The 26,991-nt window shown below is 43.6% G+C and overlaps 1 protein-coding gene across 2 annotated transcripts in view; it reads right to left on the minus strand.

Moving 5' to 3' along the window:
• ADAMTS16 (ADAM metallopeptidase with thrombospondin type 1 motif 16) overlaps positions 1-26,991 on the minus strand; it is a 92,097-nt gene that overhangs the window by 58,416 nt on the left and 6,690 nt on the right. Inside the window, exons 4-11 of one of the 2 annotated variants that reach the window (XM_083519054.1) lie at positions 20,445-20,721; positions 18,767-18,966; positions 16,751-16,834; positions 13,914-14,073; positions 11,507-11,612; positions 10,833-10,970; positions 7,204-7,357; positions 6,203-6,298 (exon numbers count right to left, since the gene is read on the minus strand). In XM_083519054.1, coding sequence (XP_083375180.1) covers positions 6,203-6,298; positions 7,204-7,357; positions 10,833-10,970; positions 11,507-11,612; positions 13,914-14,073; positions 16,751-16,834; positions 18,767-18,966; positions 20,445-20,721 — 1,215 coding nt within the window. Of the gene's footprint in view, positions 1-6,202; positions 6,299-7,203; positions 7,358-10,832; positions 10,971-11,506; positions 11,613-13,913; positions 14,074-16,750; positions 16,835-18,766; positions 18,967-20,440; positions 20,722-26,991 lie in introns of those variants that run through there. The other variant, XM_083519055.1, reaches the window with a different exon arrangement.

A 26,991-nucleotide genomic window follows, 5' to 3' on the forward strand; every position in this document is an offset into this window, starting at 1 on the left:
AGATAGAAAAAGGAACACGACAGGGGTGCCCGATTTCCCCATTACTTTTTATTTCAGTTCTGGAGGTGTTGCTGAACATGATAAGAAATGACCAGCAGGTTAAAGGTGTGCAGGTCGGAGCTAAACATTACAAGTTAAGAGCGTTCGCAGATGACCTGGTATTGACTTTGCAAGAGCCAAACACTAGTACAAAAAAGGTTTTAGAAATAATACAACAGTTTGGCCAGGTAGCTGGATTTAAGTTGAACAAGCAAAAAACTAAAGTTTTAGGGAAAAACTTAACAGATATGGAAAAGGAGAAATTTCAAGAGGAAACAGGTTTGACTGTGGTAAAGAAGGTGAAATACCTAGGGGTTTATTTAACATCTAAAAATCTGAATTTGTATAAGGACAATTATGAAAAATGTTGGTCAGAAATTAAAAAAGATCTAGAAATATGGTCAAATTTGAAACTGTCAATGCTAGGCCGAATCGCTGTGATTAAAATGAATGTATTGCCTAGAATGCTTTTTCTGTTTCAGACCTTGCAGATTCTCGACAAGATGGAATGTTTCAAGAGGTGGCAGAAAGATATTTCGAAATTTGTCTGGCAGGGCAAAAAGCCCAGAATTAAATTCAAAATATTAACAGATGCCAAAGAAAGAGGGGTTTTTGCCCTGCCGGACTTAAAATTGTACTATGAGGCAGCAGCTTTCTGCTGGCTGAAAGAATGGATGCTCCTCGAGAACACTGATATCTTGGATCTGGAAGGTTTTAACAATGCTTTTGGTTGGCATGCATATCTTTGGTATGATAAAGTAAACAGCGCTTTTAAAAATCACATTGTTAGGAAAGCATTGATTAATGTTTGGATAAGATACAAAGATCTATTGGAAAATAAAACCCCTAGATGGGTGTCACCAGTGGAGGCCAAAGCAGTGAAGAGACTCAACACGGAGGCCGGATGGCCGAAGTATTGGGAAATCTTAGAACAGGATGGAGACAAGTTCAGACTACAAAGTCAGGAGAAATTGAAGCATAAAGTTGGAAACTGGTTTCAATATCGTCAAATAATGGAATTTTTTAAACAGGACAGGAAAATTGGTTTCCAGGTGGAAAAATCAAAATTAGAAACTGAACTGTTAGAACCCAATACTAAGATTTTATCTAGAATGTATAACTTGCTGTTGAAATGGAACACACAGGATGAAACAGTAAAATCTGCTATGATTAAGTGGGCTCAGGATGTTGGACATAACATCATGTCAGCTGACTGGGAATGGTTATGGAACACCGGTATTAAATTTACGGCATGTAATGCCTTAAAGGAAAACATTATGAAAATGGTATACAGGTGGTACATGACCCCAGTCAAGCTGGCAAAAATCTATCATTTGCCTGATAATAAATGTTGGAAGTGTAAAGAGACTGAAGGTACCTTTTATCACCTTTGGTGGACTTGCCCGAAGATTAAGGCCTTCTGGGAAATGATCTATAATGAAATGAAAAAGGTACTTAAATGTACCTTTCCCAAAAAGCCAGAGGCCTTTCTTCTGGGCATTGTCGGCCAATTGGTGACAAAGAAGGATAGAACTTTTTTTATGTATGCTACAACAGCGGCAAGAATACTCATCGCAAAGTATTGGAAGACACAAGATTTACCCACTCTGGAAGAATGGCAGATGAAAGTGATGGACTATATGACATTGGCCGAGATGACAGGCAGAATCCGTGACCAACGAAAAGAGACGGTGGAAGAAGACTGGAGAAAATTTAAAAGTTATTTGAAGGACTATTATAAACTTAATGAATGTTAAAAATGTCGTGGTTTTCAGAAACAAGGGGGTACAGGGATATATGGTTAGAAGATAGAAAAGGACTAAGTTGACAGAGACTTGAAAGCAATAATTGGGAGTTGCTAGTTGAAGTATGGACATTGGGATGCAGAGAGGGGGGGTATGGGGAAGTCCAAGAAAAGAGGTTTATAAGAAAATATGTACGAAACTATGCGTGTTTGTTTGTCATTTTCATTGTTTGTTTGTCTTTTTAAAACGTTGTAAAACCAATAAAAATTTTATAAAAAAAACAAAACAAAATGTACATGTCTGAGGCAAAGTGGGTGACACCAAGACACAACAAGGAGATAGGTCCAGGGCAAGCTGCTTCACTTCCAGACATGGCTTGCCTTTGCTCATCAGTCATGATGTGTAACTCATGCATACACCCATACAATCCTGTATGAAGATGTAGGCCTCTCAAACCACCACTTTGACTCAGCCAAAATAGGAGTGAGGAATTCAGGAGATTTTGCATCAGTCAACGTTCAGTAGTGTTACTGAATGTTTAGCCTGAACACTGAGGTCCAGCTCTGAGGGCCTCCTGGCAGTTTCCTCACTGCGAGAAGTGAGGTTACAGGGAACCAGGCAGAGGGCCTTCTTGGCAGTGGCGCTTGCCCTGTGGAATGCCCTCCTATCAGATGTCAAGGAAATAAACAACTGCAGTGGTACTTCCAGTTGTGGATGGGATCTGTTCCGGAGCTCTGGTCAGATCCTGAGGTTTCCGCAAGCATAGGGACCGCTTCTGCACATGCACACACAGCGGCAGTCTGCTTCTGTGCATGCGTGTGGTGCGAAACACTTCAGGGTTTGCCACTTTCGCAACCTGAAGTTTACGTTATCCAAGAGCAACATAAGCCAAGGTGCTACTGTATCTGACTTTCAGGCAACCCTGTTTAGGGAAGTTTTTAATGCTTGGTGTTTTATCATGCTTTTCATATTCTGTTGCGAGCTGCCCAGAGTGGCTGGGCAAACCCAGGCACATGGGTGGGGTATAAATAATAAAATTATATTATTATTATCATTATTATCATCATCTTCATCATCATCATCATTACTATGAGGTGGCCTGGTAGAGCGAGCAGGGGGAGGCGAGCCATGAATGGGGAAACGAAATCCATTGGTTTTACTCACTATACCCAACATGCAAAACGGCCTTTCTAAATTTCAGCAGGACTCACACCTGTAACTGACTCTGTACTCTTCATATGTAAAACATAAGATGAAGAAAGACTCAGAAAGCTTGCTAATATAAGTTTGCCATGAATGCCTTCTGTGTAGCACATGCGCCCTGATCCAGAGATGGTAATCCATGGCCGGAAGCAGGATTCTGTGCATGGATCAGAGATGGTGAGCATGTTTCAGGAGCACAGCTTTATGCAGGCATTTTCCATTATGGCCAATCTGTGCATTCCGGTTAGGGAAGTATATTAGAATGTTCATCCGTTTGAAAGTACTACAGTTCTGATATGTAGCTTCTGTATTTGGATGAATGCACAAGCCTGCTTCTGTCTGTGAATTACCTTTACTGGACCAGGCACTGGTATTCTTACATTTCAAAGTACAGTGGTGCCTTGCAAGACGAAATTAATTCATTCCGCGAGTTTTTTCGTCTAGCGAATTTTTCATCTTGCGAAGCACGGTGTCGGAAAAGTTTTGGAAAAGCTTCAAAAATCACAAAAAACCTCAAAAAAGGCTACAACACCGCGTTCTATGAGTTGCTCCTTGAAGTCAAGTCGCAACTGTATTAACGGTGTTAAGAAAAAGGAAACAAACTTGCAAGACGTTTCCGTCTTGCGAAGTAAGCCCATAGGGAAATTCGTCTTGCGAAGCAGCTCAAAAACCACAAAACCCTTTCGTCTAGTGACTTTTTCGTCTTGCGAGGCATTCGTCTTGCGGGGCACCACTGTAACTATCCACAGCCACCTCATTAGATTTCTCTGTTATTGTTATGGATTAATCTCAGGCATGGCCCCCTTTTGCTTTGAGAATGAGTTACGATTTACGGCAAATGAAACTTTAGAAACTGAAAGTAGGAGAGTGCAGCAAGGGAAGCAAATGGACTGTACATAGTATACCATCTGATTTATAGGTGAAGTAATCTATTTGAGATTAATTGTCCTTGCCTGTTATTCTTGGACAAAAATAAAATAAAAACTGCACCCACCACTTCTCTTGGGACTGTCAGTCAGGATTACACCCAATTTAACCTAAAAGCACATGTTCACTTTGATGTGAAGATCTTAAACTGTGTCTGTCTGCATTCATCTTGACAAGTGCTTTGTGTATGATATCCTTAAAATCTAGTCTGGAGTCAAATGACTCAACAGTTCAGTTTGGAAAAGGAGAGTGATATGATATTTCTTCTTCTAGGAACTGGAGCTATCCCTCCTTCGAGTCATCGCTAAAGAGATCAACTACGTTAATCTGTTTGGATTAGTGGATTATCTGGAGCCCTTTCTCACCTCTTTATGGAAACATGTAAGGCACACAAAGCCCATCAAAAATGCGAAGAGGGGAGACAAAAAATCCCTGCATCACCATGTCCGCATTGCTCTTCCTCTCCATAGAGGAGTGTGGCAAGAGGTGGTGGCAGTTTTGCAGCAGGGCCAAATTAAAGACAGCACCATTTGTGCAATTAGCACTGGCATGAATTTACACTAAAATTAGCAACTCTATGAATAGTGGCAAACCTAGACAGCATCTTAAAAAGCAGAGACATCACCTTGCCAACAAAGGTCCGTATAGTTAAAGCTATGGTTTTCCCAGTAGTGGTGCATGGAAGTGAGAGCTGGACCATAAAGAAGGCTGATTGCCGAAAAATTGATGCTTTTGAATTATGGTGCTGGAGGAGACTCTTGAGAGTCCCATGGACTGCAAGAAGATCAAACCTATCCATTCTGAAGGAAATCAGCCCTGAGTGCTCACCGGAAGGACAGATCCTGAAGCTGAGGCTCCAATACTTTGGCCACCTCATGAGAAGAGAAGACTCCCTGGAAAAGACCCTGATGTTGGGAAAGATGGAGGGCAGAAGGAGAAGGGGACGACAGAGGACGAGAGGGTTGGACAGTGTTCTCGAAGCTACCAGCATGAGTTTGACCAAACTGTGTGAGGCAGTGGAAGACAGAAGTGCCTGGCGTGCTCTGGTCTATGGGGTCTCGAAGAGTTGGACACGACTAAATGACTAAACAACAACAAATGAATAGTGGTTTTTTTTAAAGTGTCGAGATTATGGTGAGGGAGGGAGGTGACCTTCAACCCTTTGCCCCCCCCCACTATAGACCTACGCTGAATCGTGTCTCCCAGATTTCCTCGAATAAGACTACAAATGGGGCACACTTCTAGTGCAAACAGTAGTGCTTAAGCCCCCTTCCCTTCTCCATCAGGGTGCCAACCTGTATCTCACATTAAGACTTAAAAAGCACAACACAATTGCTAATTAATACAGAATGAATGGGGGGGCTGGTTAATTTGGAAAGAAAATTAACCCTCAGAGTTAACAGCATGACCATCTTTTGTTACTAAAATGTAAAAGTGGCCCTCACATAATTTGAAGTTTGGACCCCTAGTGACTAAGTGGTGTTACTAAATGAATAGCTTAGTAGATCATACTCTCAGGAGATTGGGAGGGTAGAGAAGGAATGAGGAGGCAGAAATAGTACAGGGTATGGAAGAGAGTTTTCCCTGTGGTGTGGCTGCCATCAAAATGGTGGTTGAATGCCTGAAGCTCCACCTGGAGTTAGGGGGATGGTCAAATGTTTCCCCCTCAAGTGAACCCATGCAATTATATGGGAGGTACCCACGCTAATGCATTATCTCTAGGACACAGTGATGCTAATGTGCTCCCCCCCCCCCAGTAATCTATTGGATCCTTTTCAGTAGATAAAACATTTTCACAGTAGTGGGGAATCCTGATTTTTAATGGCAGCAACATGGCAACAATTAATATTTAAATTGGGCCTTGAAATATTAGAATTACTATTAAGTTCAAAGTTGCTTTCGATATGTTGCATGGAATATGAAATGAACAGGAATATGAAACAGCTCTGCAAGAAAAGTAAGGATACCTTTGGTTTACATATGTGAAAACGGATAACCCTCTTGCTAAGATTAGAGGAAATGGGGGTTTCCTAGTAAATTGTGAATGGAAGTTGACTCATTTAATGTACTGCATCTTGTGATGAAAAGGTATGAAAGGGCCCTTTACTCCAGGGATGAGGAGTCTGCGGCCCTCCACCATCCCCAAGTAGCATGGCCAATGGTCAGCGAGGATGGAGGTCACCTGATTTCCCACTCCTGTTCTACTCCCACAATCCCATTCTCTTCTTTCACCATACCAATTCCACACCAAACAATTGCCAAACTAAAAACAAACAAACCTTCCTTACCATGTCATATCCACATGTTGTACCTTCTGCAGCGGGCATGAATTTGGTTTCACATTTTCTGCCGATCCGATGGCACCACAATGCTTTGCAAATATCCTAAATGGGAAAAAATGTCAACAAACTGAAGTCGGCATTTAATTTCTGAATGCATCCACTGTTGCAACTAAAAAAGAGCAAACTCATGCAGTTGATCATGTCCAATGGTCAGTTGACTCATGCAGTTGATCATGTCCAATGGTCAGTTGACTATGTAATTTTCAGTGGGTAACACCTCCATGTGGAGGTACATTTGACCAAAATTAGGGGCTTCTGTCCACATAATCTCACATCAAAATATCAATCTACTAGATGGCTGAAGCTTGTGCAGTGTAATGGCTAAAGTGCTGCACTATGGTGCAGGGTTCAAACCAGGGTTCAAACCCCCACTAAACCATGAAGCTCACAAGGGGACCTTGGGATAGTCATGGTTGCTCAGCCTAACCTACTCACAGGGTTCTTTTGAGGATTATATTGGGAGGAGAGAAGCAGGCACATTACCATTTGAGCGCCTTAGAGTTTGGATTTGATATCCCACTTTATCACTACCCTGAGGAGTCTCAAGGCGGCTAACATTCTCCTTTCCCTTCCTCCCCCACAACAAACACTCCGTGAGGTGAGTGAGGATGAGAGACTTCAAAGAAGTGTGACTGGCCCAAGGTCACCCAGCAGCTGCATGTGGAGGAGCGGGGAAGCGAACCCGGTTCACCAGATTACGAGTCCACTGCTCTTAACCACTACACCACACTGGCTCTTAGAGGAAAAGGTGGCATATAAATGTAGGACATAAACAACACAGGGCAAACCAAGAACCTCCTTGAGTTCCTCTGCCATTTGAGATCCAGTGGGTGGTTACTTGGGTGAGGACCTTTTCAGTTACGGCACTCCATAGCACAGGCACATGGTTCTGAGCTCCTTGGATTAAGGGTGGGATAAGTATGTGGTGAAACAAAACAGGTTCTTACTTTTTTGAAGTCCATCATGCACAGCTTGGCTTTCTCACCAAACTGCCACTTGCACTGCGTGGCAGCATCATACAGCTCCCCTGGTAGCTTCTCGGGGTATTTGTACTCATGCACGGGCTTAGGCTGATCAGCAAGACACAAGGACTGAGCAGAGCTGCAAGAGACCCAAACAAGGTGTATTTGGATATGTCAAATGCAGTTTTAAAAGGGACCCGTCTTGCAGCTAGTCAGCTGTGAAACAAGGCAGTTCTAGGTCAGCTATGGACAAGAACGAAAGGATATAGGAATATGGGAGTGTCATACTCTGCTTGAAATGACTAGGTTTGAGATAAAAGAGGTGCAAGGGAATTGTGAGCTGGTATTTGGGGTCTTAGAGAAGCTATTCCTTAAGCTTCCTTGGCTGGTCAGCTGCCTGCTCTGACTCTTGAAGGCAAAAGGATTAACTGTTGCCATCTTTTCATACTATTGTTTGAGCTAAGATACTTTGCTGCAACCTCTGTTCCTCAGCTGAGACCATTTACTGGAGAGGACAGCTGTGTCCTAGGGCTACTGGAAAGCACTGAAGAGACAAACAACATCCTACCAATAACATGTTAGAATTCCGGCTCCATGATTGCAGTCATGGGATTGTTGTCTTTCACATGATGGTGTATGTTTTGACTCCACAGAGTGGGAAGTGATGGAGACAAGATGTTTGTGTTACTTTGTTCTGTGAAGTGGGACTATTGTCCTTTGTTCTTCTCTTTTTGCTGTCTGATGCTAGAGAGAGAGGGAGCCATGTTGCAGTGCTCTGTGTGTAAATAAAGTAGATTAGCCAAAATGCTGAGTTGCTGAGGTCTGTTATGCAAGCTGCACAAACTCTGCGGATCCCTAAGTGTGCCAGTGTCTGTTGACATCGGTTGCTGTGATATTTGGGCTGAAGAAAGCTTTTGAAGCTCCCAAACAATAGACCAGGAGGGAGAGAACATGCCAGTCAGGCATGTGTCTCTACCAGGGTCCTACTTGAGTGTAGGACAAGCTCCTAACATAACAACCCTCTCCTCCTGGATGTCACCCCAATGTAATAGGGTGCAGAGGACATCGGTAGCACCTTCAAAGACATTTTCACCCTAGATTTGGGGGTAAAACTTCCTTGGACTACTACTGCTGATGGCAATAAAAGCAGAAAGTTTTGATGTGGCCCTTTCCTGTATCAAAGTAAATGTGTTTTTGTTGCATCACAGGAAGTATTTATTTTATTTATTTAAAAGCATTTCTAAACCAGGTTTTTTTATTTTAAAGAAGAAGGTATGTGAGGAAGAATTTAGGCACGGGCAGAAACTGGAATCCCAGGTTTCCTGTGTGCAAATGAAATTGGCAAAAGAAAACCCCTAAACTGGTGGTATACTCCATCTACTGTTGGGGTTCGACTCCCATCAGCTCCAGCCAGCATGGCCAATGATCAGGGATTAAGGGAACTGTAGTCCAGGAACATTCAGAAGGTATCATTTTGGCTACCCCTCCTTAGACTTTTGAACTGGATGTTCTGATTCTAGATTAATACAAGGACTACAAAACCTGGAATAGAGCTATGTTCTACTACCAGGAAGTACAAATAAAACCATTCACAAATCATTCTCAAGGTTTCGAGAACACATCAAGTCTGCCAGACCCGGGTGTGTACATTGTAACTCCCCATTGTAATCAGCACTCAGACACTTTGGTACCTGAGGCAAATCACAAAATGGTGCCCCACCCCTGTCCCGGCCAAGGAAAAAGGGGGAGTGAAGAACAACATTAGGAACAAAGAGGGAATAGAGCTCCACATTGGGACCCACTGCCCCTGTGGATCCTGCCACCTGAGGTGGTCGCCTCACCTTGCCTAATGGGTGGGCTGGCCCCATTTGATATCTTTTATCATCAGAGCCTCAGCATATCTAATGATACCAGCTGACAATGTGCAGAGGGCTAAACTGTGACTGGAACAGCAATGAAGTTAGCTCTCAACTCTCTGGTGTTCGACAACTCTCTGGTTCAAATCAGACCAGTAGTTTGACTTGCATCTAGTTGTCTTCAATTCTGTGCTGTTGAAAAACAAGATGAGCACATCCTGGGGATATCAGACGCGTGAGTGGCTGAGTCTAACATTAACCCATTCTCCTAAAATAAGTTCCACCATACAGGCATCACTAAATGGGATGAGATCTTCTGCTATTAATAGTGGAAGCACGACAGGACAACGTGGTCAACGCTATTAGCGTGACTGAGAGAAATTTAGCACAGGAGGATTCTGCACGGAACGTCTTAGCATTGCAACACAACATCCATCTAACAAATGACAGAAAAGCAAGTCAACTCAAAAACTCACTGCAAGCTCATTCACTGAATTGCTTGCGGTTTTCAGAAAGCTGAGCAGATCCCTGTTACGGGTGCATCTGTTAAGAAATGCCTAGTTATCTACCAGTGCTTCACTCACATGGAAGTTGATTCCATTTTCACAACATTTTCCTATCTGTAAATCCCCACATTATATTTGAGCATTCACGCGATGTAAAAGCCACCTTTGGAACCACAGTAGAATCTAGCACAAGTTTATCACTTATTTCCTTATTAGTTGCAAAAGGGTTTTTTACCCCCTGTAAGCAAATACAGTTAGCCCACAACTTGTGTGGGGGTTATGTTCTGGGGATCATGCCTAAAGCCAAAATCACATATGGTCAAAACACATTGGGTTCAGTGCTGAATAGGATTGCCTAAGTATTTTTCTCCGGACGCCTTCCTTCCTTCCTTCCTTCCTTCCTTCCTTCCTTCCTTCCTTCCTTCTTTTTGCCAAGCACGTAAAGCTGAATGTGCACAAATTAAATGCATGTAAGTTGTGGGCTTGACTGTAACATGGAAATGAACACTAAATTTGCACCGTGTTCCACTATTGTTCCAGATATAGGTTTTACATCATGTGAATGCTCAAATATAATGCAGAACGTAGCAATTAGGAAAACAGAATAAACTGCGATGTGAACACAGCCCCAAGGTAGTGAAATAGTTTGTCGAGAGATACAGGTTCAAATCTCCACGTAGCCATGAAGCTCACTGGGAGATCTTGGGACAGTCACATTCTCTCAGCCTAACCTGCTCCACAGGGTTGCTGTGAGGGAAAAATAGGAGCATGAGGAGAGAACCATGTATGGTGCCTTGAGCTCAAACCCACAGCCCTGAGATTAAGTTTTGAGGAAATCCTTTATCAAGTGAAGTGTAAATCTTCTTGATTAAAAATTGTTTGTGATAAGCTTTCTGACTCTTATCTTACCGAAGCAAACACTAGTTGGTAAAATGGAGTAGAAAAGTTGAGTGGACGCCCCTTGCCCCGAATCCTAGAGGAGGCAGAGCATTAAACATACTCCCTCTAATTTTCATTATGGTCTATATAGTAAGAAAGGCAGCATTCTTGTGACAGTGGGCCCTTGGCTGGTCTTGGGGCCTAGCAAATGTCCAGTCAATCCACCATCCCAAAAGATCTATGAATGTTATCTATCTGCTCTGGTATACCGAGCCACAGGTAAGTTAAAACATCCAGATTTTCTTTATCAAAAGTGTGGGGGCAGGAAGGAAAGTTTTCAGTGACTCAACTCTCATTTCCACAACATGCATACCTTAGAAATTTGTAGAGATACTGACGGCTACAAGCTGACCAGGAGAAGACCCCATTGTGTCCTGCCAGTGTGGGTGACATGATGTTACCTTCAGACTTCTTGCAAATATTTCCCTCTCCGTCATGGATCATGCCAAAGCTGCAGGAGGAAAAAACGATAACTTGCATTCTCTCTATATAAATACTGCCTAATAATACCAGCACTCTGAGCTGCAAATTCGTAAGAGAGCTTTCTCGGTTGTGCACCATTTTTAATCCTGACAAGTTTTAAGAAAAAACTATCAATAATTTTTAAGGACTCTTTCGAAAAGTATTCCTGCTGAATACTTTTACCCAATATGATGCTTCTCCTAGGGTGATAGTCCCAGCCATTGTTCCAGCCCCCAAAGCCATAGAATCTGAACTCTGAAACGCTCAGCAGATGAAACATGAAGGCAAACAAGCAGACCTAAATTACGATATGTTTGTTTGGAAGATCATATCACAGTTTGAATTCTAACCACAGTTTGCTCAAACAGTCATTTGGCTTGTCACCAGATATTTAACCGAAGCACAATGAATTTCTACTTCACCTGTTAGAAAGGATGCTGGAAAACAAACAAACAAACAAACAAACAAACAAACAAACAAACAAACATCTAGTATCTCTTTCCAAAGATATGCATACAAACTTACTTGTGTCCAGACTCATGAGCTATAGTAAATGCCAGACCAAGACCAGTATCTTCATTAACTGTGCAGCTGCGATATTTACTGCACATTCCATTTATTGGAGCAAATCCTGGTAAATTAAACGTAAAGGGAGGGGAAACAGCATTCATTAGGAAATGGTCTTTGTGAATGTTAGTTTAACAAATACCAAAAAAGAAAACACAAAAGAACTTGGTCTGTTGGCTTCAAAATGCATATGTAATACTTGGGTTTTTGCAAAGTAGACTGCTGCTGCCACCGTCACACAGCTTCCGTGTTGTGATACGAATTACAGTGGTGCCTCGCAAGACGAAATTAATTCGTTCCGCGAGTTTTTTCGTCTAGCGAATTTTTCGTCTTGTGAAGCACGGTGTCGGAAAAGTTTTGGAAAAGCTTCAAAAATCACCAAAAACCTCAAAAAAGGCTACCACACCGCGTTCTATGAGTTGCTCCTCAAAGTCAAGTCGCAACTGTATTAACGGTGTTAAGAACGGTGTTAAGAAAAAGGAAACAAACTTGCAAAAAACGCAAGACAAAAACGAAGCAAGCCCATAGGGAAATTCGTCTTGCGAAGCAGCTCAAAAACCACAAAACCCTTTCGTCTAGCGAGGCTTTCGTCTTGCGGGGCACCACTGTAGAAAGGAACTGCTTTCGCTGCTTTTATGTATCTCAGTGCGCAACTGGATCCCTGCTCTCTCTCTCCCTCCCTCCCACACCCTGAGCACACCACTAATTCCTGACCAGAGGTATTGGTAGAGCTATTACACTGGATAACAAAATAGAGGCATCTTTCCCCCATCACCTGAATATTGCAAAACCCATGGCAGACATTTGATAGCTTGTGATGGTCGTGTTTAATTCCAGCATTTATCACACTGATGTCCTGCCCTGAGGAATCAAATGGGTATACACTGAGAGGCAGTATGGTTTTGGACTGCAGAACCCCAATTTATTTATTTATATATTCCCTTGTTCTCTGAGAAGCTCCAGGAAAACGGGGGTGGAGGTGGGGGTGGGTGGGACAGAAGATCCCTGCTCAACATCAATCCTCAAATTCTATTCCTACAGATGCCCGTTAGTTTGCAACTATTCCACCACTCTTGATATTTGTGGGGCATGGTGGGTAGCAATTCTCAGAGGGCAAGATAGGGTAAGGTTACCAGATTTTTTTCAAAGAATCCGGGGACACTTTTTTTTTGAAAAGAGAAAAAAGGTTATTTTTTAAAAAGAAAATTAAGAAGTAATATCTTCTCTTCTATGGTTTCCTGGGTCCCACGGCCTTCCTCTTGGCCCCGGCCTCCTCTTTTGGAGCGCTAGCCACCGTGGAGTAGGCTAGGGTCGGGCATCGGCTTGGCCATGCGTCCTTGCCCTCCCAGTGCTCTCCTACCTCTCCTCCTCAGCTGTGGCAGCAGCAGTGGCATGGCAAGGTCGGAGCTCCCCCCTTTTTTCTCTTTCCTCTTTCTTTCTATTCCTTTTCCTCCCCCCTCCTTCTCCCTGTGTCGGCTCCAAGGTTTTCCTGGCCCCAGAGAGCTGCTGGACAGTTGTCCGGGTGGCCGGACATTCTCACTCCCAGCTCAATTTGGGTCACATGGGGGGGTGTCAGCGGTTCCCCCAGTTGATGCACTGGGTGTCCCTGGTTCCCCCTTGGCAGTGGCGGCGGCAAAGGCAGTCTAAGCAGCCCAGAGCCAGCCTGGTAGCACAGTTGGCTCTGGCTGGCTTCAGGAGCTGCCCGCTGCCGTGCCGTGTTTCCTACTTGGCAGGGGGTTGGACTCGATGGCCCTTGTGGTCTCTTCCAACTCTATGATTCTATGACACCCGCCATTTTGACTCGCCAGAAGTCTCCATATGATGTGTCCTGTGCCATTGAACCAATCACGCAACATTCATTCCCTACTAATAAATCTACAACACTTAAACTATAAACCTGGGGACATTAAATGAAATCCGGGGTACAGTGGTGCCTCGCAAGACGAAAAGAATCCGTTCTGTGATTCTCTTCGTCTAGCGGTTTTTTCGTCTTGCGAAGCAAGCCCATTGATGGATTAGCGGATTAGCGCTATTAGTGGCTTTTAGCGGCTTATCTGCTGATCGGATCAGCTGATAAGCGGCTAAGCGGCTTAGAAAAAGGGGGGAAAGGGGAAAAAAACAGCAGGAACTCGCAAGACATTGTTGTCTTGCGAAGCAAGCCCATAGGAAATTCGTTTTGCGAAGCACCTCCAAAACGGAAAACTCTTTCGTCTAGCGAGTTTTCCGTCTTGCAAGACATTCATCTTGCGGGGCACCACTGTATTTAGCACCATCAGCAAAATACATTGATTTTGCCAAGGCCTTTAAGAGCAGGGGTTGATGCTTCAGCAGCGATGACCACAGTAGGTTGCCAGCAAGGACTCACCTAGCGTATCACATGGCTCGTTCTTCCAGGAACATATATCTAGGCCGGTAAGCAAAATTGCATGGTCATGACGGCTCCCATCGTTCCCCATCAGCCCGGACTGCCACTGACAAAAACTATTCAGGGTATGGTCAGCGTGGTGATTGATCACGAGCCCTGGCTGAACAGAAGAGTCAAACAGAAGAAAAAGTCCAATGGGAACCGGGAATGAGATTTACCATATTTTTTGCACCATAACACTCACTTTTTTCCTCCTAAAAAGTAAGGGGAAATGTCGGTGCGTGTTATGGAGGGAATGCCTACGGGTGGCATGCCTACGGATTTTCCTCCTCTAAAAACTACGTGCGTGTTATGGTCGGGTGCGTGTTATAGAGCGAAAAATATGGTAGTTTTGTAGCTGTGGGTGAGTTGATAAAAACAAGCAGGTGTTTAAAGGGAAAGACACAGTCTCGGAGCCTGGCTTGGCCTTACCGCTATGTTCCTGGCCCCCTCGCTGAATGGCCGCTTGGCCACAGCTTGCTCGCTCCTTGCACAGATGGTGAGCACTCCTCTCTGTGGGCGTCAGGGGGATTCGCCCTCCAATTTGCCAGCTGGGCTTCTTCCTTTGTGGGCTGGCAGATGCCACAGTGTGGCCCCACTTGGCTCCTGTGGCAAGGGCTGGTGGGGCAGGCTCCATTCACCCTTTGCACCCTGCCCGGCATGTGTGCGCACCCTGGGCATTGGCACTACGACGCTTATCTCTCAATCAGAGCAAACCGCAATTTGGGTTTCCCCCCAATTGCCATTAGCTCTGACCTGTCAATCAGTGTTCTTCAGTTGTACCTTGGAAGCCGAACGGAATCTGTTCCGGAAGTCCGTTTGACTTCCAAAACGTTTTGAAACCAAAGCGCAGCTTCTGATTGGCTGCAGGAATCTCCTGCAGCCAATCGGAAGCCTCAGAAGCCCCATCGGATCCGGGTTCCAAAAATAGTTCGCAAATCGGAACAGTCACTTCTGGGTTTGTGGCGTATGGGAGCCAAAACATTCTGGAACTAAGCTGTTCGAAAACCAAAGTACGACTGTATATGCTATATGAACTGTGGTATCCAAATTTGAAATATATTGTACGTCATCATTAAACATAAGCACTGAAGGATAGTATGAATCTTAGCTCTAGGTTCCTCTTTAGAAAAAAACAGCAAGGGAGAGGAACACGGGTTCCAAAATATCAGAAGCAGGTTGTAAATATCATTTAAAATAAATCAATATTGTATCTGAAGATATTATGTTTGTCCAATATTTCTTCCTCCTTTTTACAAAATCTGTTATCCGACATAATAATAGGAACAAAGGATAAAAGTAAAGAAAATCAGCAGAGCCTGATTGGACTAAGAGTACCCAATGGACAGGATTGGGTCCAAAGTGTTCACATAACCTCTACTGACCAAGAAGTAAACTCCATTTGAATTTAACAGAATTTACTTCTGAGTAGCCAAGGTTAGAATTATGCTGTAACTAACTAAAAGCTGCCCTTTAACTGTTCCTTTAACTCCCTTTGCTGCAAAAGAAAGAATTGTAAGCAGTGGCGCAGTAAGCAACAGATTTACAATTACAGAGCAGCAATTTTTAAGCATAAGATGTAAAGGAAAATTATATCACAGGTGTAAGATCAAAAGATTACTCTCCTTACTCTTTTCATGTTGGACGTGGTCCAAGCACGAAAAGCTAAACATTCAATGTAATTAACCTGTCACTTAAGGAGTCCTGATCGCTCAGCACATAAAATGAAGCATTACATTGCTAGTAGAGCGTTCTACTGCACAGGGGTTTGGAGACAACTCAAAAACAAAAAAGGAAAGAAGCAAGTAAATGAAGGGAGAGTAGGCTTTCATGTCCCTGTCAACACAGTTGAAACAGCTGGAATAGTGCGGGGCTCAATGTAGGAACGATACAGGGTTCTGTATCTCCAAGTATGGAGTTTTTAAGTGCTTCCTTAAGTGGTCAGTACAGAAGCGTGTTCCAAATCAAATGTGTCTAGTGGAGTTAGGCACACATGGTTGGGGACTGGGAGTGAGCTGAGAGTTCATATTGAACCTCCATTCTTACACACATCATTTCTCCACCGTCTCTAACCATCAGTATGGGTCCTGTATACCTGAAGGAGCATCTCCACCCCCATCGTTCTGCCTGGATACTGAGATCCAGCGCCAAGGGCCTTCTGGCGGTTCCCTTATTGCGAGAAGTGAGGTTACAGGGAACCAGACAGAGGGCCTTCTCGGTAGTGGCGCCCACCCTGTGGAACACCCTCCCTTCAGTTGTGAAGGAAATAAGCAGCTATCCTATCTTTAAAAGACATCTGAAGGCAGCCCTGTTTAGGGAAGTTTTTAATATTTAACACTGTACTGTTTTTAACACTTAATTGGAAGCTGTCCAGAGTGGCTGGGGAAACTCAGCCAGATGGGCGGGGTATAAATAATACATCATTATTAATTATTATTATTATTATTATTGTGACATTGTGGTTAACCACGGTCCACACTAAGAATGGGTTGCTTAGAACTGAGCCAGTTAACAATGTTCACTAAAAACCAACCCCTGATTAGAACTGAGCATGGAGTCAGCACAACTCTCAGCCATGGAGAAAACACAGGGAAATCTGTGCTTGAAAAGGAGAGGGTTGGTGGAAGATGGCGTCATGGCCGCTTGTCAGGTCTTCCACCCTTGCTTCACTCTTGCGAAACCATTTCTGCCATAAGTCTGACAGACTGAACTTTGACAATAATGAGTGGGGGTCTCTAATAGTAAAACAATGTTTAATTATTCAGCTTCAAAGAAAATGGTGCAATATTCGCGGTTACCTGTTCTTCTTCCAAAAGTATCAAGCCAACAACTGCGATATTGATATTTCCTCCAATGGTTCCATCTCTGAACAAAGCAGAAACCTAAGAGGAAATACCAAAAATGAAAGCCAATGAAGCTAATGCAGTGCCATCATCTGCCGTGAAAAATTAATTATCTTTATTATTTGATTTATATACCGCTTATATGCCAAAATGGGGCCTAAGCAGTTTATAACGATAAAATCAACAAGTGATCAAAATATACAATGACAAATCCATTGGGCGTTAAAACATGCTTAATTAAAATATATAAGGCAAAAATTTAAAAGGTTTAACACTTAAAACACCAAAACCAGAAGCTCTCTTCAGAGAACCACTTGCCTAAACAGGTATGTCTTCAGGAGCTGGTGGGAGGTCAACACTGAGGGGGACCCTCATATTTTAGAATTAGGGCTAGAATACAATCTATTGGTTTCATAGAAATGCCATGCTGCTATTTCCTGCTTATGGAAAAGTGCTTGGAAATGTGCCCATTAAACAATATATATATATATATATATATATATATATATATATATATATATATATATATTCATTACTCTTGTAACTTTGCTTATGTATCTGGCCTATCAATGTTTATGCCACAATATGTTTACCTTTAATGTGCCACAGGAGTCTTTCTTTTTGTTGTTGTTACACGTAACAACAGATTGTTGCAATTCTTTTGGTTTTTTTTTAATGCAGTGTAATTTAACCAAGGGATGTGGGTGGCACTGTGAGTTAAACCACAGAGCCTAGGGCTTGCCGATCAGAAGGTCGGCAGTTCGAATCCCCGCAACGGGGTGAGCTCCCGTTGCTCAGTCCCTGCTCCTGCCAACCTAGCAGTTCAAAAGCACATCAAAGTGCAAGTAGATAAATAGGTACCGCTCTGGCGGGAAGGTAAACGGCGTTTCCATGCGCTGTTCTGGTTTGCCAGAAGCGGCTTGGTCATGCTGGCCACTTGACCCGGAAGCTGTACGCCGGCTCCCTTGGCCAATAAAGCGAGATGAGCGCCGCAACCCCAGAGTCATCTGCGACTGGACCTAACGGGCAGGGGTCCCTTAATCTTAAATTTAACCAAAGTCGGGTACTTAAACCCTACTGATTTCAAAGGGGGAGTTATGCACAAGATTGCTCCCTGAGCAACAGAACAAAAAGGCACATTAATGGTCAAGGGTGGCCTGGGGCCATTATTTTCTTGTTTTCATTTATAATGTCTGCCACTTCTTTACTTCCTCCTTTTTACAACTATGTCTACATCCTGGATGCCCACACCCTGATAGTGATCAGAAAGCTCTTGATATTGTTCGCTGGATGCATGGATTGTCAGCCTAGCTGATGAGCCTCTTCCAAGAACTAGAGGCTGTGGCTCTTTCTCCAAGACATTTACACAGCCAAGGGAGGTGGTCCCCTAGAAGTCAGGCAGCCCATGTAGCTGCCTAAGCTTGCTTCTATAACTGTGCTGGCCCCAAAAGACATGCTCAACACTTTTGCTGCAATCAATGGGTCTTAAACGTGCTCAGTTTTTGCCAGATCATACCCATACTTCAAAGGAGAAAGAAACCCATACAACATGCATCAAAGTAACCTTCCTCCTGCAAAATCGGTACGTGATTTCAGGGTTGCAGGGCACAAAACAATGTGCAACAAGGGCGACATTTGTGGTTCATTAACTTTTACTTCCATGTTCCACAGATCTCATCGCTCCACTCTCAGGAAAACTAAAGATTAACTAAATCAGACATGCCACAAAGCATTACGGCTATATACACTTTAGCAGCTTGAAACACAGTGAGGTCGTTTCCCCACAACCTGTATTTGAAGCAGCTGTAAGGGCCAGGGAGAGGGGTGGGGATGCCTCAGTCTCACTCCAGAAAGCATCTGAAGCGGTGAAGAGAGTACAAACTAGTGGCTGGACATGCTTATAAATTGACAATATTAATTTTGAATCTGTGTTCATCACCCAACGTGTCTCAAGAAAAAGGACTATCATACCATATTGAGTATAGTCAGGACGTACGTAGTAATATTGTCATGGCCATGGTTTTGCATCATCTTTTTGTCAACCACCACCAAGGTCTCAACATTCAGCTCTTTGCTCTTGTGAGCCTTCATAAGAGATCTCTTGCTTCGCAGTAGATATCTATATTCATCTGGCAGGATGTAAGTGTCTCCATCTGGAGGCTGGGGCATATCTGCAAGACGCAAGACAGGAGATGTCCAAGTAAAACTAAAGCTGTGTTTTTCACAGAGTAATGTCAAATCAAAGAGCTAAACATGTGAACAGGATTATACTAGGCTCCCAAAAAGTAACTTCCATGTAGCGGGAAAGAATTATAACAGAGAATAGCATCCATTTATAAGGCAGAAGAACACCTTGGTGTCTCCACTTAAAGCAGGGGTAGCTAAGTTGTGGTACTTTAGATGGGCTACAATATCCCAAAACTATTGGCCACAGCATAGCTACCTACAGGTTAGTGGATCTCCTGTAGCAATGAAAGCCTTGTGCTGAGATCTCAGAGACCCACAGCCCTGGGAAGGGTCAAGTACGTGTGGCAAGAACTTAATACATTTCCAGATGACAGTGTTTACTGATATTTGTAAGCAACTTAACACCACTAAGGTTCTTAACATCCTGCTCCATCCCTTTCTTTCCCTTCTAGTGTTTCATGCGCACTGTACAGAACGTTATTAATCATCCCTGTTTGATTTCCCATATACAGGTGCCACTGGAGAAAAATAGGATGGAGACAGGAACCACACTGCTCCACTCAAGTGCAGGGAACCTTTGGCTCTCCAGATGTTGTTGAACTACAACTTCCATCATCTCTGACCATTGGCCATGCTTGTAGTTCAGCAACAGTTAGACGCCAAAAGGTTCTCCTCACCCCTCACCCGACTCCAGTAAATGTTAGTACCAAACCTGTTAGCTTAGGCAATGTTGCCAGAGGCTGCTGTGCACTACTACACGATCGCTAAGTTTGCAAAATTGTACAAAAACATTTACTTTTTAAGTCCTATTGATTTCAAACTGGTCCATTAAGTACATACCTACGTCTCTCCTGTTTAAATAAATTTATTTATTAAAATATATACTGCTTAATATAATACAAATCTCTAAGTAGCTTACCTTAAAGAATCAAAAACAATGAGACTTAAGGCCTATTTTACTTTGGCTGAATTGTGCCAAAGAGGTTTAGGAAGATACTGGCAAATATTTTGATCTGCACCTAACTAAATGTAACCGTTTTGAAAGACCTTACTAAAAGTTGAAGGACAGAACAAAGAACACAGTGATATGTTCATCCAAATCACCGCTCACACAGTTAGGGAACAAACACCGTGGTAGAGCTTAGTACCAGTCTTATGTGTGCTAACTTTAGGAACAAAAAAAGTCAGAAGTGAAACCAGAACATGACAACAGGCTGGGGCTACAGGAGTGATTAGAGAAGACTGTTTTCACAGCTGATGTCAAAGTTGGTTGAGGCAGACAGGAAACACCAACATCCAATGCTTGGGTCCAAAGTGTTCACATAACCTCACTTCCTACCTCTTACTTGCGAAGCTATTTGTTTACTGGAAAGGAACAACTGAACTGCAAATGAACAATCTTAGCAACAGCTATACAGACAGTGGAATTAACTCAGGTGGGGGAAACTGTGTCCTTACATACATTTCTTGCGCCTCCCACAAAAGTGCCGTTTTTGCCGCCGCTCAGAATTGCGATGATGGTGGGTCTCTTGAAAAACATGATTGTGAGTATCCACTTCCCTTTGCCTCTCATCATTCACAGTTACCTCATTATCAAATGCCAGCTGAGGCTCAGTAGATCTCTTATACAGTACATGAGGGCGGTGACCGTGAGGAGCAGAGAAGTTGTGTTTAAGTGCAATATTTGGAGGTAGTGGTTTCAGCAAGTAATCAGCTTCCTGCGTCCTTATCAAGCCAGACTAGAAAGACAAAACACAATTAAAAAAGAGAACAGCGGCTTCAGATTGTCCTTCAGAAGATACTCCTTCCTTTTAAATATTTTCCTTTCCCACACTAAGCTCCTAAACAAACCTTAATTTGTACAGCAGGTTTTTTAGACAACAGAGGTCCATTGTAAACTTAACACTGGCTCCCTACAAATCAGAATCTGAAAACTAAAAAATCATTCTAGGGAGATGCACATTCCTTTCTCCGGATCAAATCCATCCTCTCCCCTCTCTTCCAAATTTCCTTTGGAATTTTAATAATAATTTAATTAAATCTTAACATTACATATACACCGATGCTAACTGTGCTTGGCAATGCTGGAGTTTTTTTGTGTGTAAACCCAGTGTAACCTCCACGTAAATGGGGGGGGGATACCTGTATATTACATTCTTGGGAGAAGCCAAGACTGGATGCAAGGCAGTTGTTGCTCCATGTATAGTTCTGTCCTAAGAGAGATTTACTCTATTATTATTATTATTAAAAAAGAATGTCAAAAACACTTCCTAACAGTATGATGCACCAATCCATTTAATCAGGTGTACCAGCTCGAGGGGGCCAAGGTGTCTCTGGCCCCCTCAATATTTGTTGGAAGGGGGCCAGGTCCTCTCAATGTTGAAGGGGCCTGACACGAGTCACATGTTCATGAAGTCACATGCATTACACATCACGTGTCCCAGCTTCAGTGGGCAGCTCCTCTAGAATGCTCCGTCTCCTCCAAATGTCACACACACAATGTGTGACATGAGTAACGTCACATGCATATTGGGAGCAACCTGGTTTCTTTGCATTTAATATTAAGCACCAGGGATGCGGGTGGCGCTGTGGTCTAAACCACTGAACCTCTTGGGCTTGCCGATCAAAAGGTCGGCAGTTCGAATCCCCGTGACAGGGTGAGCTCCCGTTGCTTGGTCCCTGCTCCTGCCAACCTAGCAGTTTGAAAGCATGTCAAAGTGCAAGTAGGTAAATAGGTACCGCTCCGGCGGGAAGGTAAACGGCATTTCCGTCCGCTGCTCTGGTTCGCCAGAAGCGGCTTAGTCATGCTGGCCACATGACCCGGAAGCTGTACGCTGGCTCCCTCGGCCAATAAAGTGAGATGAGTGCCGCAACCCCAGAGTCATCCGCGACTGGACCCAACGGTCAGGGGTCCCTTTATCTTTACCAGGGAAATTGTAGCAACCAATTCACACAGAGATTCTAAAATGGAATTCGTCACAGCACTAGAAACCCTACCAAAGGAAACAATTTTAATTTGGCAAAGCCAGAGGCTGGGTGAGCTAATAGTCTTTCCCACCACTATGATTTTATATTTCCTACTATAAGGCCAAGGGCTCATTTGCCCTCTGGGTCAAGCATGTAGTAGATCTCTGGGTCTCCAAAGGCTACCTCTGAAGGAACACCTCCTATGTGTTATTGTGTTGTCATATCAACTTACAAAACACCGCACAAAGGATTGCAGAGTGCTGTGTTACTAGCGTTTTTTAAAAAACTTCCCAGAGCATGGTAGCATGGAGGAAATCAGGGTAAAAGTAGAAAGTTTCATATCTGGGCGGGGGAGGGGGGAGAACTAAATCAGGAACATCCAACTGATGTTTGGGCCTTAAACCCATATTTCATCTGGAACAATTTTGAGAAAGGGCACAGGGCTCCCTATATTCCCATTGGTTCTGGAAATGACACAGCAGATGAGTAGCTGCAGACAAGGGCTTATCCACACTTTCCAGGCACAGTTAACGCTTTAAAGCTTTGTGTATGAGTGCTCTCTCTTTCTCTCTCCCCCCAAGCCTTCCCTGCCAAAACCTGCTCTTTACTGCTGAATTGGAGCAAATGGCAATATGCAGAAAACACAACTTGCTGTTTGTTGTGCTTCAGCTTTAAAAAGCAGTTTTTTGTGGGGAAAGTTCTTATATATATTTATTTTTATTTATGATTTTCAGTTTTATACATTTCAATAACTTTACAATCATTTTAACATTTCAAAACTTGACTTCCTTGCCCCTCTTTCTGCGGTACCTTAAATTTACTTTTTAAAATATTTTCTGCATATTTGCTCATCTACTTTAAATATATACTCTTATAAAACTGCACGTTATTACAATAATCCTGCCAATGCTCTTTGTGGGGAAAGTTCTGGGGTGAAAAAAACCTGTGCAGCACAGAAAAAAACCAGCACAGACCTGGGCCCAGAAAGAGTGGGGCAAAAGTTAAGTTTGAGTCAATTGGAACGAATTTACTACTGATTTCGTCAAAGCTTTTCAGAGTGGAACCAAAGGGTTCAGCTCATCCTTAATTCCAGCAAGATGAGAGAAAATCACGAATGACTGCTGGAAGCCAATTAACCCAGATATGCAAGATAAAAAAAGATAGGTTATAGTTTGGGGAGTTGGGCATAAAGGCGGATGCCATAGCCACCTGGCCAATATAGTGCTTCATGAGCATAATAAACAACACAACTGTATATAATTACTGCTTCTTAGAGGTCCAAATGCTAAGTGCTGAATACATCAAGGAAGTGTGTGTTTTGCTCAGTGCTAGAGAAAATCAAATTAATTTCAAAAAAAGAGCAGCCTTCATTGCTAACAATTAATTTCCCAACTTCTCAATGCAACATTTTTTTTCTTTTCTCTGTGCAGTTTGCAAGCTTGCTTAATACTTGGTAATTTTTGGAAGCTGTTACACTAGTGCTGCTGTTCATTTATTTCTCTTATGCTCCTACACAGCTACCTATATATTTAGGTGGTGTGCAAAATGTGTTGACTCAAGTATCAAGCGATGACTTGCACATATGGCTGTGCCATTAAAGGTTAAGGTAAAGGGACCCTGACCATTAGGTCCAGTCGTGGACGACTCTGGGGTTGCGGCGCTCATCTCGCTTTATTGGCCGAGGGAGCCGGTGTTTGTCCGCAGACAGCTTCTGGGTCATGTGGCCAGCATGACTAAGCCACTTCAGGCAAACCAGAGCAGTGCACGGAAACGCTGTTTACCTTCCCACCAGAGTGGTACCTATTTATCTACTTGCACTTTGACATGCTTTTGAACTGCTAGGTTGGTAGGAGCAGGAACCAAGCAAGGGAGCTCACTCCGTCGCGGGGATTCAAACCACCAACCTTCTGATCGGCAAGCCCTAGGCTCTGTTGTTTAACCCACAGCACCACCCACGTCATCAAAGGTTAGCTACTGCCAAAAAGTCCTGTTACTCAGACTAGGAGAAGCTCATCAACCTAGTGGCAGGAAAGGCAGGAAATAAGACAAACTTTGCTGCCTCCATTGCATCCTCATTGTGCAGAGTCATTTACAGTCTGGCCCAGAACCAACAGCAGCTCACTGTGGCTTGTTCACAAAACATTTTGAGGGGGGGAAAATTGCTTGCATCCACCAGGATCTTGACTCTGCTGTTACAGCAGCTGAATCTTAAGGGGTGTCCAGAGGTCTACCCATAAGATAGCAGAGGTCAAGCAGTATCCTTCTCAAGGATTGCTTGACCCACAAAACCAGTGGCCTCCACTCTTTCTGCAGCCACTACTTCCCCATCTTCTGCCATCCAAGGATGCTTCCAACTTACCTCAGGATGGAAGGAGACAGGAGTGGCTGCGAGTGCAGCAGAAATTAGAATTGGATCCAGCTCTTGGGCAGAGCTTTATTTTCCCCCTGAGGAGAGCATGGGGAATACATGTCACATCATCCCTAAGGGAAAGTGATGCTGTTCATATCAGTTACCGCAGATGGAGGACTGGGCTGGTGGAAATAGACAGGAATAGCATCATCTTCCCACCAGGGATGCTGTGGTGTGTAGCCTGAGTGCACTCTTTGGTGGGAAAGGAAGATCTGCAGGGGAGCTGAGACAACCTCTGTCATCAAAGGGGCCCCCTTCTCCTACTCTGGGTAAGTTGGGAGGATAGCTTGGCTGGGGGGTGGGGGAAGGTGGCAGAGACAACAAGCAAGAGTTCCAGTGACCATGGCTGATTTATTTATTTAGCTAGTTAATTAGTTTATTTTTTATATCCTCTCCTTCCTCCATTCCTGAGCATAGGCCAGTTAACAGCACAAGATCACTAAATCAAACATAAAAATATAGTAAAGCAGCAGCAAGAAATATCTACAGGGCCACACTCTGAATGCAATGCAGTTCCTGATCCAAGTGCCTGGACAAATAGGAATGTCTTCAGCCTGGGTTTTAACATGCCAAGCATAGGGGCAGGACAAATGTCACCTGGAAGAGTTTTGCATTTGCTCGGTTAGAGGTTCACAAAGGATCGCTTTGAGGAAGCTCCTTCAAAGTAAACGAAGGGATACTTGTGCATCCCTAAATCCCTCTTAGTAATTCAGTCTTATGCACTCAACTCAAGCAAGAGTAGCTTTCAGCTGACTGTTTTGCAGCTCCCAGGAAAGCAGTGGCTGACAAACAAACCTTGTCTATGAGTATGTGGAGATACTTTAGTCGTCCCAACCAAATTATTTGATGGTTACCTCCATGACTGCACATCCCAACATGATGTCAGCAGGCTTTAATGTAAGCTTTGCAAAATGAATTATCTTCTTTAAGATAGGACCGAGGGCTGTGAGAAGGTTTTGATGATTTGCATGTGTGAACGAACCATAAGAATCTGCCTTATACAGAGTCAGGTGAACAGTCCACCTGACTTAGAACTCTAACCAACAGCAATTCTCCACATGTGTATTCACGTGAACATGTGATAGAACACTTCAGTAAGTTTTTAGCTAATACCTGAACATCTCCGATTGGAAAAAACAGATTTATGAAGTTACAGAAACCACCTTTGGGTGGAGATGCGCCTTTAGGTCAAACAAGAGAAGATAACATCATCCCTGGCACTCTTGATGAACATCAAATTATTCAGCAGCAAAATATATTCAGTGAAATCATCTCTGCAGAAAATGAATGCCAGCTTCACTGAACTTTCAGTGTTTATGTACAGATCTCCATCCCATGTCGGGTGGGATTCACCCAACAAAGCACATGCAAGGACTTTTGCTTGAGTAATGGGGCTTTCCCCCATGTGCCCCCTGCGTTTGGAGAACCCCCAGAACAGTATATGGGAGGAGGGTTTTTTTTCCACCCTTAGCCAATATTCTACTCTAAGGGGCACTTCCAACAGGATGGAGCAGCAAGCTTGTGTTTCAAACTGCCTGATGACAAAGGGAGCCACAACCAATAATGGCTTCCTGGATTAGCTGTTTCGATGTACATGTATATACCACGTTTGCACAACTTGTGACACACCAGGCTGAATACAGCTCACAATGGCAGAATGAGTGAAGCAGGGATGGAAAGAAACTGAGAGGAAAATGGCAGTTTCAAACAACAGCAGAGGTTTGAGTGAAGCAGGTATGGAAGGCTACTGGGGAGCTGTGTTTTTTTAAGCACCTGTTTTAACGAAAAGAAATGGCAGAGGTAGGTGCAACACAGAAACTAACAAGTTTTCCAAATTCCCTTTTCACTGTTCTCAGACCTTGTTTTACATTGCCACATCCCCGCCTCAGTGTCACCCCCTGCTCGCTCTACTCAAAATCTACTGTTTAAAATCCCAATTTTCACCCTCTCAGTGGTTCTCCCTTCTTGCTCCAGTTCTGTGGCCACTGCCATTTTAAAACCCGCCTTCACTTTTGCTCCCCTTCATGACCCTGGCATTATGCAAATCCAGGTTTGTGATGAGGCACAACATATTGTCCACTGGGAGCTGCGCTCTGACATTCATACAATAAATGCTCCCCATGAACGGAGGTGGGTGGGTGGAATTATAGCTTCCACAAAATTATGCACAATATATATATATATAGAGAGAGAGAGAGAGAGAGAGAGAGAGAGCAATGTCCAGCCACTTTTGATTGATGGGGTCTGTGTGGAGAGGGTAACAACGTTCAGATTTTTGGGCATTGAATTACAAGAGGATCTGTCCTGGAGTGTCAACACAAGGGGGCTTGTGAAGAAGGCGCAGCAGAGACTGTACTTTTTGAGAATACTAAGGAAAAACCATCTTCCGCAGAAACTGCTGTTTGCCTTCTATCACTGTGCCATTGAGAGCGTGCTCACTTATGGCTTATGTGTGTGGTACGGAAGCTGCACTACCCAGGACAGGATGGGGTTGTGCAGGGTTGTTAAGGCAGCAGAGAGCATTGTTGGCTGCCCACTCTCCACCTTAGAGCAGATTTATGCCACAAGGTGCCATAGGAAGGCACTGGACATAGTAAAAGATCCATCGCATCCTGGTCACTGTCTCTTCGAG

The sequence above is a fragment of the Podarcis liolepis genome (assembly GCF_965112155.1).
Source record: "Podarcis liolepis genome assembly, chromosome: 8".
NCBI classification, from domain to species: Eukaryota; Metazoa; Chordata; class Lepidosauria; order Squamata; family Lacertidae; genus Podarcis; species Podarcis liolepis.